Here is a 19,008-nt window from a genome sequence, read left to right on the forward strand (position 1 = left end):
TAGGGATGCACTGATTCGATATTCAGATTCAGTATTGGGGCTGATACTAGCCTGAAACACCGGATCAGTATCAGTTCAGATTTGATATTTCCCAGTCTGTTCCACTGTTTAATGCGTTCATTGATTGCCACAATACAGAATATACACTGCGCTTATCATATCAAAATCAGGGGGCGGGGGTTGGGGGAACGGGACTGGTGCAACTCTTAAGTACTAACCCTTGTACGCAGCCGTGCAATCTTTTTGAGCGAGGTTTTGACGACTTTTAAACTACTTCACTTACTCAATGACCTGGGACCCCTGGGACGGTTGGAGCCAGTGGCGGAATTCCCCGCTATGTCATCAGGACCCGCTGATGGTCCTCACGACGGCTGTAAGCACATAGCGCGTAGTAAGGAAAACCAGCTATAATCCCAGAGCTGCTTACTCTGAGCAACAAGACAGAGAAAGTTCATACTGATAAGTAGCAGTAGCTGTCAGTGATGGCTAATAAGGCTAGCAATGAAAGCTAGCGGGTGCAAACAAGTAGACCTGGCTGCAGCCTGCCGGACGGGGAGGGGCTGCCTGTGTAGCTCCGCCTATAAGACTTCGAGGTTAGGGGTCGGGTTAGGGGTAGGCATCGACGTCATTACATTGCCACTAACCAGTGAGACCAGTTATGGGCGAAACGACACGCAGCCCTGTCACGTTCTGCAGGCTGGAGCGTAGTTCTGTAGCGTTTCACTAGAAAAGAACTTGCGATATCTATATAGAAAAAATACCCTCACCGCAGCAGAAGAGATGAGAGGAGACTATCAAAAGCTTTGGAAGAAGATGAAGGGGGAAGATGGTTGTATGACAGTGGTATTTATTTTAAATTCTGCTTCATTGGTCAGTTTTTGTGTTTATTGGAAGTTGAACACCGCATGAATCAGGTGATCGTCATTGCTCTACGGGAGTACAGTCGGAGATTTGAACCTCCATTGCCCTTTGCAGTCGACTAGTGATTAAATCTGATTTAAGAAATACATTTCGAAATGTGTATTAATTTCTTTAGCCCTGTCTCTGACTCACCTCACAGGACAAGCACAGGAACTCAGCTGGAATGTTGAGCGTGTGGGAAGGGGGTTGGGTGGTACATACAGGGCGCTCCATTTGTCTTTCTGACTGTTTGCAGACGTTTCAGGCTGGAGACCTATGGAATTAAATTTGTGGCAAAAAGTATTCAAGATTCGAGCAAAAATGTACAGTGAGAGAAGGAAAAACTAAAAAAAACCCCCAGCCGAAACTGAGAACAGTACACGCGGTGGGCAAAAATTTACCATGGCCTTCAAATAAACAGCATTCTTTCTTTTTTTTTCTTTTTTTTTTTTTTAACAGTTTTTCTAAGCCTCGTTTTCGCTAAACATGGTTTATGAATGCGTTGCCAGAGTTTTCATTTGCACTCCTCAAGTTTACGTTCGCCATTCTGATACAAACCTCTCGTGTGGGCGGGGCTTAACAGCGATATACTGTCATCGGCTAGTGAGACTGGGATCGACGGCTCCCTGGACCCGGAAGTAGAGACCTCGGTGGTGTGAAATTTGGATGCGGTTCTCTCTATAGTTACAGCGTTTATTCTTGGTAGTGGAAATGACTTCCTTCCTTCCTTATTTAGTTAGTATGTAAGTTTGTAATTAATATTTGAGGTTTGAGTAGTCATATGACTATTATTATTATTATTATTATTATTATTATTATTTTCCTCAGGAGCGTCTCTACTTCCACGTCAGGGAGCTGTCGATCCCAATCTCACTGGGCGATGAGAGTGAATTTCCGTTAAGCCCCGCCCACACGAGAAGTTTTCAGCCAGAATGGCGGACGTAAACTTGCGGGGCGTAAAGGAAAACTTCGGAAGCGTAATTGGAGTGAAATGTTCTTCCGGGACCTCGGTGTAACACACGACACAACAAAAAGATACACAAAAGACTACAGACAGCGCAAAAGAACAGTTACAGTACAAGTAATCTAGGAAAAGAGATGCACTGGACAGTCCGTTATGCAGTACAGGGCACGACAGGATATACGGAGGACAACAGGAATTTTTCAATTTTCCCTAAAGCTCATCTGGTGCACAGAGTTGTTGTCTCCTCTAAGGAGGATACGTGCTCCGCGGAGTCCTTGTGTAACAGAATCACACGGTCTTTACTTGAACAAATACAACAAACGTACTGTGCAGACTTGAGCATCATTCAGCAGCATTAGTAGAGCAGATAAAGATAATAATGATGGGTTATTGTGTTCGATGAGCAGGTCAGCTGAACGTCCTCTTGATAACGATTTATTTATTTGTTTTTCTTATTGGACCTGGACAAGTATTAATCAGTTCTAAAGGAGTTTTCCCATGCAATTTTAAATTATGTGGACCCCTGGAGTCTTGTTTGTAGTCGGTAAAGTTGTGTATGACACAATATTGGGTTTTTTTTGTTTTTTGTTTGCATTCCAAGCTCATCCTCTGATCCTCTGTCTGTGAATTCATTTCCTGCTCGACAGAGTCTAGTGGTGGTGTTCTAGCTGTTGGATCTATGATGATTTTAGAAATAGGTTATGTAAAATTTTGGCCTCGTTAAACCTCCGCCTGAGAGCGTTGCTTGTTCCTTTGTTGTTGTACAACAAATTAACAAGCCGTTGGTGTTGCATGATGCACATTAAATAAGTGTTGGCATGTTGTTATATATATATATATATATATTATTGCTGGGGTGGTGTGATGTGCTGTTTGATTCAAAGTTGGTTATTTTTCAGTACTGGCATGTCTTGAAGTGTTTTACACCAAAAAGCAGTTTGCTAATGATGACAATTTTTTTTAACGGATGATGATGATGTGCGTCCATCCATCCATTTCCTCACTAAAAGTACTCACTTTTGTTTCCAGCGGTTGAGACGTTAACGGCTGTGTGTCGAGTTATTTTGAGGGGACGGCAAATTTACACTGTTACACAAGCTGTACACTCACTACTTTACGTTGTAGCAAAGTGTCATTTCTTCAGTGTTGTCACACGAAAAGATCTAATCAAATATTTACACAAATGTCAGGGGTGTACTCATTTTTGTGAGATACTGTAGTTCGTCGTCGGTCCGCAAGAATATTTGGGGGTGTGTGTGTGTATACACGAGAGTACGGACTGCTTTAAATGTCGCACACTCGCTCTGATTAACGTTGTGACACAGATCGTGTGTGACAGTTTGCGATTAACTCAGGACAGAGCAGCTGGGAGATCTGCCAGTGGGCCATAGTGGTGCGTGTGTGTGTGTGTGTGTGTGTGTGTGTGTGTGCTTGTGTCAGCCTGGTCTGAAAAATGGGTCGTGATTTTCCTGAATGCCGGAGTTTAGAGAGAGGACATTAACTACGCAGCACACTCTAATTAAAAAAGGAGTTTTATGAATTTAGAGGTGAGACTTCTCGTTCAAGCATGACTCCGTACTGAGGGCTCAGAAGCTTCCACCCCCCCCCCCCCCCCTTTTTTAATTTTTTGGTGACTTTTTCATCCAAGCGAAAAAAAAATCCATCTTTTCCATTTAGAGTGTCTTGCATAAGTATTCACCCTGTTCGACTACCTCACAAGCTGGAACTGTAAATGTGTTACAATGGGAACAGAAAACAAACTCCAAATGCGGGCGTGCGAAGGGGATCTACGACTAACCTTAAACCTTTGTCCCGTGCAGGGATGGACTTCCCTGTGGATGTGCTGGAAGCCACGAATCACGGGGAGCTAGAGCGCTCGGCTCGTAGCTACATGAATGAGCTGCTTTACACTGACCCTGACCACGCCCACAACTTCACACTGCCCAGTGGGAAGAAGGTAATTCTGTTCTATTTATAGTAAAACCAATCCTTAACTAGGTGCAATACTGTATGATCGTTTACCCGCTTTGTGCCGATGTTGGATGATGTACGCGTGTTGTCTGGGTTTATTATATCCGTCATATCCATTCTTGGAAATTTATGCGTCACTGTCTTGTAATTTAGATGCTCTGTGGGAGGTAAATTTGGGAACTGGTAGGATGCATTTATATATGTGTGTGTGTATATATATATATATATATATATATATATATATATATATATATATATATATATATATATATATATATATATGTATATGATGTATGTATTTGATAAATGCTAAACATTCTACAGTGGTCTGTAAAGCTGCAGTTACCAATGTCAAATATCTTACTAATTCCTGCTAGTCTTGGCAAAAAAAAAAAAAATGGCCGGGAGTACGTTCCTTGCTTCAATTCCATGTTCTCTATCCAAACCCGTCTCCAGAGCTCCTCCGTCTACATCTGTGCACAATGTAACGGTGTGATAATATTAGCCGTAGAGTATTTGCATGGTCAGGACTTCCTGGTACATGTAATACGCAGTTCACAATGAGTAGCCTAAAGATATGTCCAGGTCTCCGAGTCCGATGTTTGCACGCATGGATGTATGCGAGCACAATGCCTGCTAGTAGCATGCTCATAGTTATACAGAACGAAACAACTCGTCTTTGCACTGGTAAAGCATGTACTTTGCCTGAAAATGCAACCATAGCGTGCTCCGATGTTAAACACACCTCGGCATTACCAATTAAAAGGGTTGTATAACCTTGTCTTAGTAGGTGTACCAGTGGTTTGCCTTGATCGCTTGTACATGTGTAGAATTAAATGTGAAAAATGGACATTTTTACATAACAACGCACGGCAGTGTTCTGAACGGGACGGCAGTTTAACAGTGGGCGGGGTGATATCGGTACGTACCAAAAATGTACACCGTCGTTATCGTTGAGTCAGCAGCTCATTGTAAGTACTGTAATGGTTTCAGGTTCAGCTCAGCCTGTCCAGTGTGGGCTTTGTTCCTCTGTATGGAGCCAATCTCCAGCACAAAGTCCTGGCTCTGTTCACCCCACAGGACCAGCTCACAGGTAACAACGTGGCTTTATTCACTCGTCTTGGATTAAAGAAATAGCTTCCATACATTTGCTAATAATCATTGAAGGTGAAATATGTCATCATAGACCGTATAAACCTTTAGAATGCATCCAACAAGGATATTAATATGTTGATTTGAATGTTTCTTTGAAATAACCTCAGTAACTACTGAAGTGCGATTATCATGACGGTAATCACGCAGGAGGTTCAGCGGTGTTCATGGACGAGTACAGAAAGTAAAATGACAGCAAATTTGACTCATTTTCACACATTTTTATTCAAATTCGTTTCTTTCCCGCTCTAGCCGTGGCTTTGTTTTTGGCCAATCAGTGGCACTCTGTGGAAGATATCCTCAAAACAGCAAACTCCAGGCGAGAAGGCCTTGTCAAGGTAGGACATGGCCTGCACTTGAGCAATGATTTGATTGGCTTTCTTTTGCTTCCTCCCTCCTCCCCGCCCCGTTTTTGGATTATTTTTCAGGCCTTATTATAGAAAGTTTTTGGTTTAAAAAAACAAAACAATTATAATAATTTATTTATTTATTTTAAATGCCGAAATTATTTAGGCATTATTTATTTAGGTCAATACTTACTGAATGTCAGATTGTTTTCTTTACTCGTTATTTTGTATTTCTGCGTCTCTTTAAGTTCTGTTAAACATTGTGTAAATACTTGTATGATGCATATGAGAAAGCAATGCAGAGAGATAAATAGTGGTGTGTGTGAAAGAGAACTGAGTTCTATTGTGTTGTTTGAGTTGTCTTCAACTTAGATTTGCATATGCGGAACTATGGATTCGTTTAATCCTAGGACTGGTCCTGAACCACAAAAGCGTGTACTCTCACACTCACACTCTCTCTCTCTCTCACTCGCTCTCTCTCACTCGCTCGCGCTCTCTCACTCGCTCACTCACTCACTCACGCTCTCACGCACTCACTCACTCGCTTGTTTTCCGTGAGCCTCCAAAAGCCGAAGAGGACGGAACGTGTTACTGTGCCAGAGAGAAAGTTGTTCCAGACTCACTAAACACATCAAATTTGCATTCCAACAAAATACATTATATAAGAAATAATGCACGTTATATAAACCACATCATTTTAGGTGGCATCTACAGCGTATTGTTTTCAAAGGTGCAGTTTGTTAAAAATCACAGTCCTATCGTCCTCATCAGTTGCCTTTTAATAAAAATGATCTGTCTGGGTATGGAAATCATTTCTCAGGTCCTGAAATGATTTCCATACCCGGACAGATCATTTGTATTAAAAGGCAACTGATGAGGAAAATGCAGGTGGTTCGTGTCTTCACTGCATTGCATTACGCTGTGATAATATCCGTAAAAGAACTACTTGTATAAACTAATAGGGTTTAGGAGTTGAAGAGACCATTCCGAGTTCCCAAGAAGGAACTCGGAGGGCATTTTCTCTTGTTTATTTTCCCAGTTGGAGGTCAGACATGACCATTTATGACCCCTAGTCAAATGCAGCATTATTTATCCAAGTTAAGTTGAGTTCTAGTGTTGATATAAAATTATCTAAAACTATCGGGAGGAAAAAAAAAACACGAACCAAACGTGATGACGTCCGATCATCTTTGACTAGCCTGGGTGTGTGGTATTCAACCCGGTCTAATAAAGATAAATTTGATTCACATTTACAAAAATACCAGTTGGCACTAAACTTCATTACCTAAACTTCAATACGAGGTTCCCGTGTGCAAATTCGAATTATTAATGATGAATAAGGAGATTGTCGGTGGAATTTGCAGACACGTTTGTTTGTTTGTTTATTTATTTATTTTTTTGAAGTGTCTATTTGTTCATTCGTTTTTTTATTCTTTGTCTGTTGCCTCCTAGGTGAGGTCTGTGGGCGAGCGGATCGTCCTGTATGTGTTGAACCGCCTTGTTTACCGCACTTGCGAGATGGGAAATGGAGAGATGCCCTTCCTGTGCCACAGTGAAAACGACTACGCCAAAATCCTCTGGAAGAATGGCCAAGCTGTGGGCTTCTACTCGGTCAAACCAAAAGGTCTGTTTGCCCTCTTAAAATCCGTTCAGTAATTTACACTCCGAAGCCTCTCTGGTGTATCGTGAACGCCGTCTTACTTTGTGTGTTACCCTGATGTACAGCATTGTATAACGTAAACACGGGGTACGTTTGTGTGGGTGGAAACGCCGTGTCGATGAGAGAGGTTATGAATGAGGAGAATGTCCAGGCTGGTTTGAGCTGACAGGAGGGACACGGTGACTCAAATAACCACTCTTTACAACAAGCAGAAAAGCATCTCCGAAAGCACAACACGTCCAAGCTCGAGGTGGATGCGCTACAACAGAAGAGGACTACATCAGGTTCCGCTCCTGTCTGCCAAGAACATGAACCCGGCACTGCGATGTGCACAAGGTCACCAAAAACTGGCAGTGGAATATTGGAAAAACGTCACGTAGCCCGCTGAATCTCGATTCCTGCATGTCACATGAACATGGTCGGGTCAGAAATCAGAATCAGCAGCATGAATCCATGGCCTTTGATTTATGGCTTTTATGGCCACGATGTACTCGTCTCATAACAGCTACTTCCTCCATGATCCTGAGCCACAGGTCATCCCCAACTAGTTCCATGAACATGACAGTGAGACCTTTAGGATCTGGTAGAACAGGAGATTCACACAACCAGGGATTCACAAGATTCTCAGTCTTGAGAAGAGATATAACAATATCACAAAAATCTGTTTCAATGAAGAGAAATCTTGTATTTAGTTACTGAAATATACCATGTACTGGCATGTTTCATTCATTCATTCTGTTTCTTTACTGCGCCTCCTGCAGGTAGCGTTTGTAATAACTTTTTGAGGCAGTGCTACTCCCTTCCTGTCATGGACACCATATTTGTGAGGAAAGCTCACCGGGGAAAAGGCTATGGGCTGCAGATGCTGGAGGATTTTGTGGATTCTTTTAACGAGGATGAACTTGGCCTGAAGTACCCTTTGTCTCCAGCTATGGCAAATGGTAAGAATTTTTTTTTTACTTGAATATTAGGTTCTGGAATGATATTAATTAGATTTATATAGATTTTCGATTTCACTACCAAGCAGACCAAATGGGCAAATTTTGTGGGGCAGGCCAGAATATTTTAACGCCGATGGATTTCTACAGATGACGGATCTATAATATAGTGGTAATAAAACGAAATAATTAGGCGTTAGAATTGTCTGTAGACCCGGACAGTGACTTTAGCTTTATTCTCTGTTCTATGATCTCTCTGGAATCCTGGCAACAAGTCAAAAACATCAGTAAACACAGTAAAAAGTCTAGGGATGCACCGAGATGAAAATCCTTAGCTGAAGCCAAAACCGAATATAATGAAACACTTGGCTGAAGACCGAAGACCGAATTTTTCCCCGCATTTATTTTTTTCCAATTTTCTCACCATTGCGTAAATTAGTCAGAATGTCCTTTTTACTATTCTGTCTTGCTTTTCAAAGAAAAAAAATCAATTACAAAACTACAATTTAAAAATATTTTTAACACTGAACTTTTTTTTTTTTTTTTTTTTTTAAACATTCCAGCAGGTTTTAAACCAACAAAGCACAATATAACTGAAAATAAATCAATTTGCTCTCCTTATTATTCTTCTTCTTATTACTTCTTCAGGAGAAGTGGCAGGTTCTTCTTTATGAAAAGTAGCTTCTCTGCTTTCTCACATGAAAGTCGGTTCCTCTTCTCATCGATGACATGAGATGCAGCGCTAAACAGTCTCTCGCTGTCCGTGCTTGTGCACAGAGCGGACCGGGACCTCGGATCGGAATCTTTAGATATTGGCGTTTTTTCGACAGTTGCTCACTTCAAAACGGTGATGCCTCAGAGATGTAAACCGGTGTAGGGTTACTATTGTTCCAGTTGCCTCGACGCACTGTGAAGAGGATGTTCGAGTGGCCAAAAAAAAATCTGGAGAACTGAAGAAGTTAGTCGTGTCTTGGGGTCAGAAAGTCTCCAAAACTACAATCTGAAGTCACCTACATCAGCACAAGCTGTTTGGAAGGGTTTCAAGAAAAAATTCTGTACTCTCATTCAAAAGCAAACTCGAGCGTCTTCAGTGTGCCAGACAGTTCTGGAACTTCAAATGGGATCGGGTTCTGTGGTCAGATGAAACCAAAATAAAGCTTTTTGGGAATAAACACCAGAAGTGGTTTTGGATCACACAGAGAGGTAGCCGTATGGAAAAGTTCCTCATGTACACGGTTAAATGTGATGGTGGATCTTTAATGTTTTGGGGCTGTTTTTCTGCCAGAGGACCTGGACATATTGTTACGATATATGGCATCGTGGACTCGATCAAATATCAACAGATATTAAATGAAAACCTGACTGTCTCTGACGGAAAGCTTCAAATGGGCCGTGGTTGGATCTTCCAGCAGGACAATGATCCAAAACATCATCAAAATCAACACAAACATGGTTTACTGACCACAAAATCAAGGTCCTGCCATGACCATCCCAGTCCCCTGACCTGAACCCCGTAGAAAACCTGTGGGGTGAACTGAACAGGAGAGTCCACCCGATATATATCTGAACATAGTGAACATTCAGGAGAAGAAGAGAAATTTCCCTTTCATTTTCTATTATTTATAGACCATTGGATTTGTGTTCCTCTCTGCAGTGTGTAGGCATTATCTGGACCGTTACCCGGCTGATGTAGACCTGTTCTGGGAGGTCGAGGGTGTCGGTGGCCCCTACCAGAGGACCAGAGTGGCTTATAAACTCAGCTGTAGACCATTGAGCGGTAAATACTTTGATTAAAGCCATCAGTTCAGCTTCTTAGTTTTACAGTCACATTAGTTATTTGCACCTACTAGAGCCATGATCCGGCAAATTTGTGGGGAAACTGCAACTGTTGGCCTAAACATCTTCAAATACAAAAGGTTACTATTTCGAAACCAACCAATTAGAAACCAGTACTTCTTTGTGTGTGTGTGGGGGGGGGGAATTTAATCATTCATCAGATAGTTACCAAATAGAAAACCCTAGTTCGTTAGAAAGTTCATTAAATTATTATATTATTTAGCTAACAACATTAACAGACCTATCACCTTTCATCAGCTTTATTGGTAAGGTGATTTGGTAAAGCTTCTCAAACACCCGATTCAACAAAATAAACCTCCCTAATGAGCTGACAAGTTCCAAACTAGCAAAACACTAAACTGTAGACTGCACGAAGTCTAGAACTGTGGTTGAGAATATGTATATGAATGTGTAGCTTCGGTTCAGCGCAAGTATGACACGAGTAGTCGATTGACACAACCATAATTGCGTAATGATTTGATGGCATGAATATTTGTACTCGTTAATGGATAACGGTCACTTGTATGGTTTGTAACGAAGTAGATAGTCATAAAGATGGCCGTGAAGAGGATCATGGGCAAAATGGAGATATTGTGGAGGAATCAGAGGAGACCTGTCTTAACATCACGGTATGTTTCTTTTTCAAAACTAACTCTGTCATTTTTAGACCAGTGACTGTAATGCTAATGGCTCAAACCAAGAACTAAAATATTCTTGTACACATTTGAATAATGCACCTAATATTTGAGTAGTTGGATTATGTTCATAAACTGAATCTATGTTGAGGCGGTTCATGGAATTTTATATCATCATTAAAGGGGTCCCTAGCTGCAGAAAAATTCGAGAATCCCCGATATTACAGTGTTAATGTTAACTGAAAGGATGGCGCAGGAATACAAGGATTAATGCGACTCTACAGAAAAACAAGTGATGGAATATAAAGACGAATAAACTGACCCGGAGATATTATGAGCTGTCTTTATGAATATACGTGCATTTTTATTTGGCGTGTCGCAACTCACCTTGTCCGTTTGTTTACCCACAGGAGGAAGTTATTGTCGTCAACAAGCATCGTAAAGTCACCGAAGGTATGTAGATTTCCAAGGAGTACATGCTTATGGTTTGCATAAGTATGTACCCCTTAAACATTTTGTAGAGTTACAGCCTGGAACTGAAATGGAATTTTATTTGGGATTTCACATCACAAAGCAACACAAAACAGTCCAAATTATTGAAGTGTTCACTTGGGGTGTAAAGATACATCAATGCTGCCGATACGTACCGTGTCCGAGAACGAGGCAGATATTTTAGCTGACTCTGGAGCTCTATTTCCGGTTACAGTGACACCTCGGGAGCTCGTCACGTTTCATTCGATCAAATGTTTTGGGAGAATTGATACGTTTATGTATTTATTTGTTTCTTTTTAAGATACGATGAACCTGTAGTACATTTTGGTATAGAATGTTAAATATCTCGCATCAATTTTTTTCACTTGTTTAGTTCCGTTCATACATAAATGAATATGGTTGGGCATTGTTTGCATGGAGTAATTTCTCTCCATGCAAAATTTTGCTCAAAATATTCCGAGAATCGAAAAGTGAATCGTGAAGCCAGTATTGTGAATCGGATCGAATGGGGACCGGAGTGTATCGTTACACCCCTCGTATTCACCCCTTGGTTGCGTCTCCAAGGTCACTGACTTGAAGTGCATTTCAGTTTCAGGTTGTTACGCTACAAAATGTGGGAAAGTTCAACGGCTGTGCGTACGTGGACACCGCACGTGTTTGTATGACTCTTTAAATCTCTGTCTTTCTGAAGAGATAGACACGCCGATATCCACACGCACCCGGAGCAGTGAGCACAGGCGGAAGAAGCGCGTTCGGGTCGATGAGGACGCACAGGGGGTGGATAGCCAGCCGGAGAAAATCACCAGGTCTCTAACACTCATCTGTACAAAAACAGGAGGCAGCTCCATCCTCTCCTCTTTCTGTCCATCTTTTCTTTCGGGGTCTTTTCAGGGTCAGGAATTTTGCGGGATTGGTATTTTCTTTCTAATACTGGCCAAGCTAAAATAAAACCGAAATGAGACATGAGATTAATCATTTTATTTTTCAATAAAATGCCGCGAACGTGCACGTTAATTAACAAATTATATTGTGATATATTTATACATGTGCTTATACATGTGCAAAAGCTCTAAAGTATCAGCCCCGAAGAGAATTTAAGCACATTTTGCCGCCACATCCCGTCAGGAGGATGATATTAGAGAGGCGAATTTTTTTCTCCCATGGATCACAGCTAGAGATCTGCAGGAAATGAGGTCACCAAGTTTCCATATCTGCAGTTAGACACCACCTCCAAGCCAACAAACTACTTGGAAGGCCTTCCAGAAGAAAGCCTTTTCTTTCATCTAACCCAGGGGTGCAAAACATGCCCGTCTCGATGATGCCGTGGAGCCCGTAGGCCAAGAAACGGAAATAGAATGCAGTAATGTTATGGAAACGTAAAGAATTAGCCGCACGCAGATGCAGTTGCTTATGTATCCACTAGAGGTCCTCTTGTCAGCGTCCTTAAGCTATACTGTTGCTAATGATTACTCGTAATCTTTGGGTGTTTTGAGTGTCCAGCGTAACGTGAAAACGCAGGTATGTGAAAAATGTCTCTTCCAAAGAAATGGAAGGTTGTATAAATAAGTTCAATTTGAACTGTTCTGATTGTTCTCAGCCCGCCTAAGGTGATATTTTAGCCGATGTGGCCCCCTACCCCAAATGACTTCCCCACCCCTGATCGAACCACTAGTATAAGTGTGTGTAGTTTGCAAAACGGTTGGGTATTGTGGAGGATCTATAATGCTGTTTGGCTGTTTTTTGTAGGATAAATTGACTTCAATTAAAGGTTAAATTGATCACATGTTCACTGCGAGAGTAAGCTAATTAACCCCAATGACACGTTTTCATAAACTTTTTTTTTTTTAAACCTGTCTTTACCAAGGGTGCCAATAATTCTGGAGCTGACTCTGCTGGAATGCACTGCCAGTTTAAGTCATCATTTTTCCAATGTGTGTTATTAGAGAAATTCAACATAGACCTTCTCTTCCAGGAGTGTTAAAGACAAATGAGTAGAAAGGTATCCTAGAGTGAGAGCAAGCGTGGATTGGTTTATTCGTCTGTTTCGATCGCGCAGGTGAGTGATGAAGATCAGTGTTGGGAGATCTGTGGATCTGAATGGTATGAATGTGTGATTACAGGATGGAGATGGCAGAAGAAGAGAAGAAGGAATTCGTCCCCGCTGACGGTGGGGTAGTTGAATCGGCGCCCGAGGCTCCTACAGAGACACCGGTACCAGTGAGACACGCGCACACACGTACACGGGTTTTTGTTCTCTAATAGCCAAAAGGTCAGTTGAAGATTGAAAAAGTGTTACTTGGTCTTTATCTGATCTTCAGCGGTCCAGTTTTGGTGAGCCTGTGCCCACTGTAGCGTCGTATTCTTGTTCTTGGCTGATGTGTAGCCCGTCAGTCGCAGCGTTTCATGTGTCGTGCATTCTGAGATGCTTTTCTGCTCATCACTGTTGTGATTGCTTGGGAGTGGTTATTTGACTTACCATAACATTCCTGTCAGTTCAAACCAGTCTGGCCATTCTCCTCGGACCTCCTTCATCAACAAGGTGTTTCCACCTACAGAACTCCTGCTCACTGGGTGATTTTTATTATTTTTTTTTGATTATTTGTTTTGGTTTGTTTGTTTTTCGCATCATTCTGTGTGAAATCTTGAGACGGTAGCGTGAAAGTCCCGGTGGATTTGACGTCACTGATGGTGCCAGACAGGCTAAGTTTGGGTATTTCAATCATGCCATAGTTTTAAGTTTACACCCCCCCTCCCCCCCCGCTTAGCGGTTAAGGCTCTGGGTTACTGATCAGAAGGTCGGGGGCTCAAGCCCCAGCACTGCCAAGCTGCCACCGTTGGACCCTTGAGCAAGGCCCTTAACCCTCTCTGCTCCAGGGGGTGCTGTATCATGGCTGACCCTGTGCTCTGACCCCAACTTGTAAGAATGTAAAAAAAACTTCTAAATTATATTTATTCATTTGGCTGGCAGTTTTAGAAAGCTGATTTAGGGAAAATGCATGATGTTGCTTTATATTCTTAGCACATCTTGTCCGTTTGACATTTATCGAGGAACTCGGTTTTTTATTTACGTTGGGCTTTTAAAAAGCAACGTCTTACTTGCTTTTGGAGATCAATCAATTGTTGCAATATAAGCAGAACCCGTACATTAATGACTGACGCGTACCGCGTGCACTCTGTCTCCCTGTACTGCAGACTGTGGAAGCGCACGGCAAGCAGGCTGGAGATCAGGAAGAGGTGAAGGAGGGAGCAGAAGCGGCGGACGAATCCGCCATCCTGAACGGCACCGGCAGCGAGGAAGAAGAGGAGATGGAGGTGGAGGAAGAGGGCGAGGAACACACAGCTCCTGCACAAAAGGTCGTACTTACACGATTATGATCCTAATACATAGTATTCATTGCTGTTATTTATTTTTTTTAAATTCCGTATGCTATTGAATCGGGACAGTCTTCTGTGCATACCGAAACGTTGAAGTTTACAAGATTGTATTAGTTTCTGCTAACTGTTGGAATAAACTCTGTGGTTTACACGACTCTAATACTCTGTTCTGCTGGATGACGCTCAGACTGTGGACACTCCAGAGGAGCCAGCTGCAGAGCAACGGGAAGCAGCTCCTGTGGTTGAGGATAACCAAGAAATGGAAGTAGACACTAGAGCTCATGTGCAACAAAAAGAGGATGATGCTCCTGCAGCTGAGGAGGAAAGGGTTGCTGAAAATGAACAGAAAGAAGTAGATACACAAGTAGCTCCTGCAGCTGAGGAGAAACAAGAAGTAGCTCCTGCAGCTGAAGAGGAACAGGAAGGAGCTCCTACAGCTGAGAAGAAACAAAAAGTTGCTCCTGCAGCTGAAGAGGAACAAGAAGTAGCTTCAGCAGCTGTGGAGAAACTGGAAGTAGCTCCTGTTCCCAAGGAGAAACAAGTATGTCCTGCAATTGAGGAGGAAGAAGAAGAAGAAGTAGCTCCTGTATCTGATGAGGACCAGGAAGGACCTCCTGCAGCTGAGGAGGACGAGGAAGGACCTTCTGCAGCTGAGGAGAAACAAGACGAAGCTGCTGTAGCTGAAGAGGAACAGGAAGCTGCGCCTTCAGTTAAGGGGGAACTGGAAGTAGCTCCTGAAATGGAGAAACATGAAACATCTGCTGCTGCCGAAGAGGAACAGGAAGTAGCTCCGGAAACTGAGGATAATGAAGTAGCTCCTAAAGTGGAGAATCAGGAAGTAGATTCTCCCGCCGAGGAAACTTCATCTTCACTTTCCACTGATGCTGAGGGAGACCAAGGACAGGAGGAGGCTATGGATGTAGCGAATGATATTGATGAAGTGACTGACACATCTGAACAATCTTCTAAGGAAGAGGAGCCTTCTGGAGAGGAAGACCACGACACGCCGACGGTGGAGGAGGAGGAGGAGGAGGAGGAGGAGGCGGCTCAAAAGGAGGATGAGATGGATGAAGACGGAGAGGAAACGAATGTAAACGAAGCTTCTGATTTTTCAAGGGTTCTTCGGGGAGCCAGAGCCAAAGCGGTGACTCCAACCTCCAAACGCACCTCCAAGAAACCGAGCAAGATGACGACGGTGGAGGACGAAGAGGAAGAACAGGGAGAGGTGAAGGCGGTCGAAGACGACAAGGGAACGAGCACGGAGGAAGAGAAGGTGACGACGGAGGACGAGGCAGAGCACAGTTCAGAGGAAGAGGAGCAAGTACGGGATCCACCGGCGATCGACAAGAGGGTGTTGAGGGGGAAAATCAAAGTGATCCAGACCACGCAGAGAACCAGATCCAAGCGACGTGGCAAGATGTGAACACACACCACACACACACACACACACACACACACACACACACACACACACACACACACTCGCTCACTGAATCTCCCTTAACATGCACACATTTTAATAACACACATTAGTTATTTCAAATGAAAGGTTACAGTAAACAAAACAGCACCGAACAGCCACTAGTGAGGTTTAAAGCCTGAGTGTGTGTGTGTGTGTGTGTGTGTGTGTGCAAATGTGTGCATGTATACAGTCTGTATAAACACACACACACACACACACACACACACACACACAAATGAGCTTAAACCTGATTCGCAGGGTTTTATAGTGCTGGATTTTTATACTGAGGTTCGGGGTTTCAGTGATTCATTAACTGTTCTTCTAACTGTAACTAAGGCCTTTTGTTAGCTCACTTTTTATTACCGAAACACAAAAAAAAAAGAAGATATTTTGTATAAAATATTTCAGATCTTCCTGTCCTTCCTATACAAAACATTCACTATTAAACCCAATTGAGCCATTATGATTAACGCTCTGTACGACTGATGCCTTTGTTTCAATACTGTTTTTTTTTTTTTTTTTTGGTTTGTTTGTTTGTTTGTTTTTTTATTTTAAATAATGCCCTCGTCCCATCGTCTTGGCAAACTCCCCTTCGCCAAGGTTGGAGCTTGCATAGTCAGGATTATGGTACAGCGAACGTCATGACCTTGAAAATATTACGGCTTCAGTCAGAATAACTGATTTGTCGGTTCGATTCGCAGTGACGCGTCGGTCTAAGGGGACTAGACCTGGACGAATGAAGCACTTGCGAATGTTTTGGGTTTTGACTGGAAATGAGAGTATGAAGGATTTAAAAATAAATAAATAAATAAATATAGATGTTACTTAAGGGCGCACGGTGGATTAGCGGTTAGCGCGTTCGCCTCACACCTCCAGGGTCCAGATTCCCACCGTGGCCCTGTGTGTGCGGGGGTTTCCTCCGGGTACTCCGGTTTCCTCCCCCAGTCCAAAGACATGCATGGTAGGCTGATTGGCGTGTCCAAAGTGTCCGTAGTGTATGAATGGGTGTGTGAGTGTGTATGTGAGTGTGCCCTGCGATGGACTGGCACCCTGTCCAGGGTGTACCCCGCCTTGTGCCCCATGCTCCCTGGGATAGATTCCAGGTTCCCCGTGACCCTGAAAAGGATAAAGTGGTATAGAAGATGGATGGAGGGAGATGTTACTTAAGTTCTGTATCGGTTTATCAATGGCCTTAATGTGATTAAAAAAAAATAAATTTTTTGTTATTTTGCTGCATCATATAACAATACAAGTCATTTTTTAACCCTTAGATTAGTAAAAGCACATTTTAGGTCATATTTTAGCTTCTATATTCTATCTTCTTGTGAATTTATTTGTTTGTTGATTTCTCTAACTTGCGTTTACCACTTGAGGGAGCGCTAAGGGTAAAACACACACACACACACACACACACACACTCTCACTCACTCCTGATGGATTTTCCTACACGTACCCAGCTGGCATTTATAGTAGAAACTATTCTCAGGCGTCCCAGTGTGTCTGTATGAGCCTTGTTTTGGGTTTACTGTACCTCTCACCTGTGTCGGATCTATGATTACGGTTACTGCACTCACGACGAACTGTTGTACGCGTCTAAAAATCCATTCCGATTTCCAACATTGTACACAAGTAAACATTTCAAGCCCGATGCCCTTTTTATTGTGAATCTATATTTTTTGTGAATTCCTTCTATTTTGCTATTTGTTCCAAATATTACCCGACCATGTTTTACTGATTTTGTCCGAATAAATCGTGATCTTTACATACGTGAGATTCCGGCGTTTATTCTGTTATTCGGGTTTCTTGGATCCTTATTCGTCCTGCCTTTATTTCATTTTAAGTAGCGGTATTTCAATTCGATTCTGATTGACCATGTTGACGTAAACATCTGGCTGCATAATGCTCACTTATCGGTGTATCAATCACATTATTTATCATTTGGATCCAGTGGTGCTTGAAAGTTTGTTCGAATTTTCTATATATCTGCATCAGTATGACCTAAAACTAGGACCTAAACGTCTTAAAAGTAGACCAAGAGAACCCAAGGAAACAACTAAGACCGAATATTATACTTGGTCGTTTATTTATTGAGGAAAATAATCCAACATTACAGATCTGTGAGGGGCCCGTCCCCAAAAAATCTAAATTCACCAACCAGGGTTTTCATGTTGCTATATTTTCAGCTTCAATAATTTAAAAAAAAACAACAACCCCATTTTGACCTGATTATACATATATATATATATTTTTATTTACTTTAGTACTTATTTTATTCTTTATTTTTTTTCATAATCACGTTAGACGGCTAGTTACAACTGTCTGATAGCAAGCGAACACAGCGTTCGACGAAGAAAGATTACTCGCGTATTAAAACGATGACCGAGCGACCGTTCAGAGATGAACGCTTATTCAATGTCAATAAATCAGGTGTACCAAACAATCATAAATCCAAGAAGACTGACATCTTCCCATCATGGTGAGGTGAAAACGAGGATCTGCTCGGCCAGTGTCACGCGGGTGCTGTCTGTAAATTCCTTCAGAGAACAGTGTGTGGTGCACTTGAGCGGGTTTCAGGCTAAATGAATCTAATTTGGATTACTTATGAAATTGGAACAAATAACTGATCATATTTCTGCTTCTAATATTCTGGTTTTAATGAAACACCAGGGACCCCCTAATCCCACCAAGTAAATTTTTTTTAGGGCTTTAATGGGGGTCTCTTTACGCTTATGGGGGGTCCGGGACCTCTCCAGCCCTCCTTCAGTTCGAGCACTGATTCCACATCACCATGATCATTTCTTCAAGGTTAACACTGATGCTCTAGAGCAAGTTGTGCATCATGTTTAGGTTATAATAGACCTTTCTCTCTATTGCTCTCTCTCTCTCTCTCTCTCTCTCTCTCTCTCTCTCTCTCTCGCTTTTCTGATAAGTAATCTGTATTCTTGTCTTGTCTTGCTGTCTTTATTTGTCTAGCTTTTCCAATGCCTCATGTCTCTGTCTGGTGCAAATTTGTCATTCAAGTTATGTGCTTTAGTGTCTGTTCATAAGGGTTAACTTTGCCACTCTCTGCCTCTCTATGCTCAGAGAATTCAATTCAATTCAGTTTGATCTGTGTAGCGCTTTTAACGACGGACGTCGTCTCAAAGCAGCTTTACAGAAACATATAAACACAGGATAGAGATTTTAAGTGTGTGAATTTATCCGTATTGGGCGAGCCGGTGGTGACGGTGCCGAGGAAAAACTCCCTGAGACGATATGAGGAAGAAACCTTGAGAG

At 42.3% G+C, this 19,008-nt stretch overlaps 1 protein-coding gene across 3 annotated transcripts in view; it reads left to right on the forward strand.

The window, feature by feature from the left end:
* fam169ab (family with sequence similarity 169 member Ab) overlaps positions 1-18,499 on the forward strand; it is a 20,541-nt gene extending 2,042 nt beyond the window's left edge. Inside the window, exons 2-13 of one of the 3 annotated variants that reach the window (XM_053649511.1) lie at positions 3,685-3,821; positions 4,829-4,928; positions 5,240-5,325; positions 6,787-6,958; positions 7,756-7,935; positions 9,587-9,709; positions 10,309-10,397; positions 10,814-10,856; positions 11,587-11,701; positions 13,016-13,112; positions 14,088-14,249; positions 14,458-18,499. In XM_053649511.1, the coding sequence (XP_053505486.1) occupies positions 3,687-3,821; positions 4,829-4,928; positions 5,240-5,325; positions 6,787-6,958; positions 7,756-7,935; positions 9,587-9,709; positions 10,309-10,397; positions 10,814-10,856; positions 11,587-11,701; positions 13,016-13,112; positions 14,088-14,249; positions 14,458-15,693 (2,538 nt within the window). In that variant the 5' untranslated portion in view covers positions 3,685-3,686 and the 3' untranslated portion in view covers positions 15,694-18,499. Of the gene's footprint in view, positions 1-3,586; positions 3,822-4,828; positions 4,929-5,239; positions 5,326-6,786; positions 6,959-7,755; positions 7,936-9,586; positions 9,710-10,308; positions 10,398-10,813; positions 10,857-11,586; positions 11,702-13,015; positions 13,113-14,087; positions 14,250-14,457 lie in introns of those variants that run through there. The other 2 variants (XM_053649510.1, XM_053649509.1) reach the window with 2 other exon arrangements.
* Positions 18,500-19,008: the final 509 nt, after the last annotated feature.

Source organism: Ictalurus furcatus, chromosome 18, assembly GCF_023375685.1.
Source record: "Ictalurus furcatus strain D&B chromosome 18, Billie_1.0, whole genome shotgun sequence".
Classification (NCBI taxonomy): domain Eukaryota; kingdom Metazoa; phylum Chordata; class Actinopteri; order Siluriformes; family Ictaluridae; genus Ictalurus; species Ictalurus furcatus.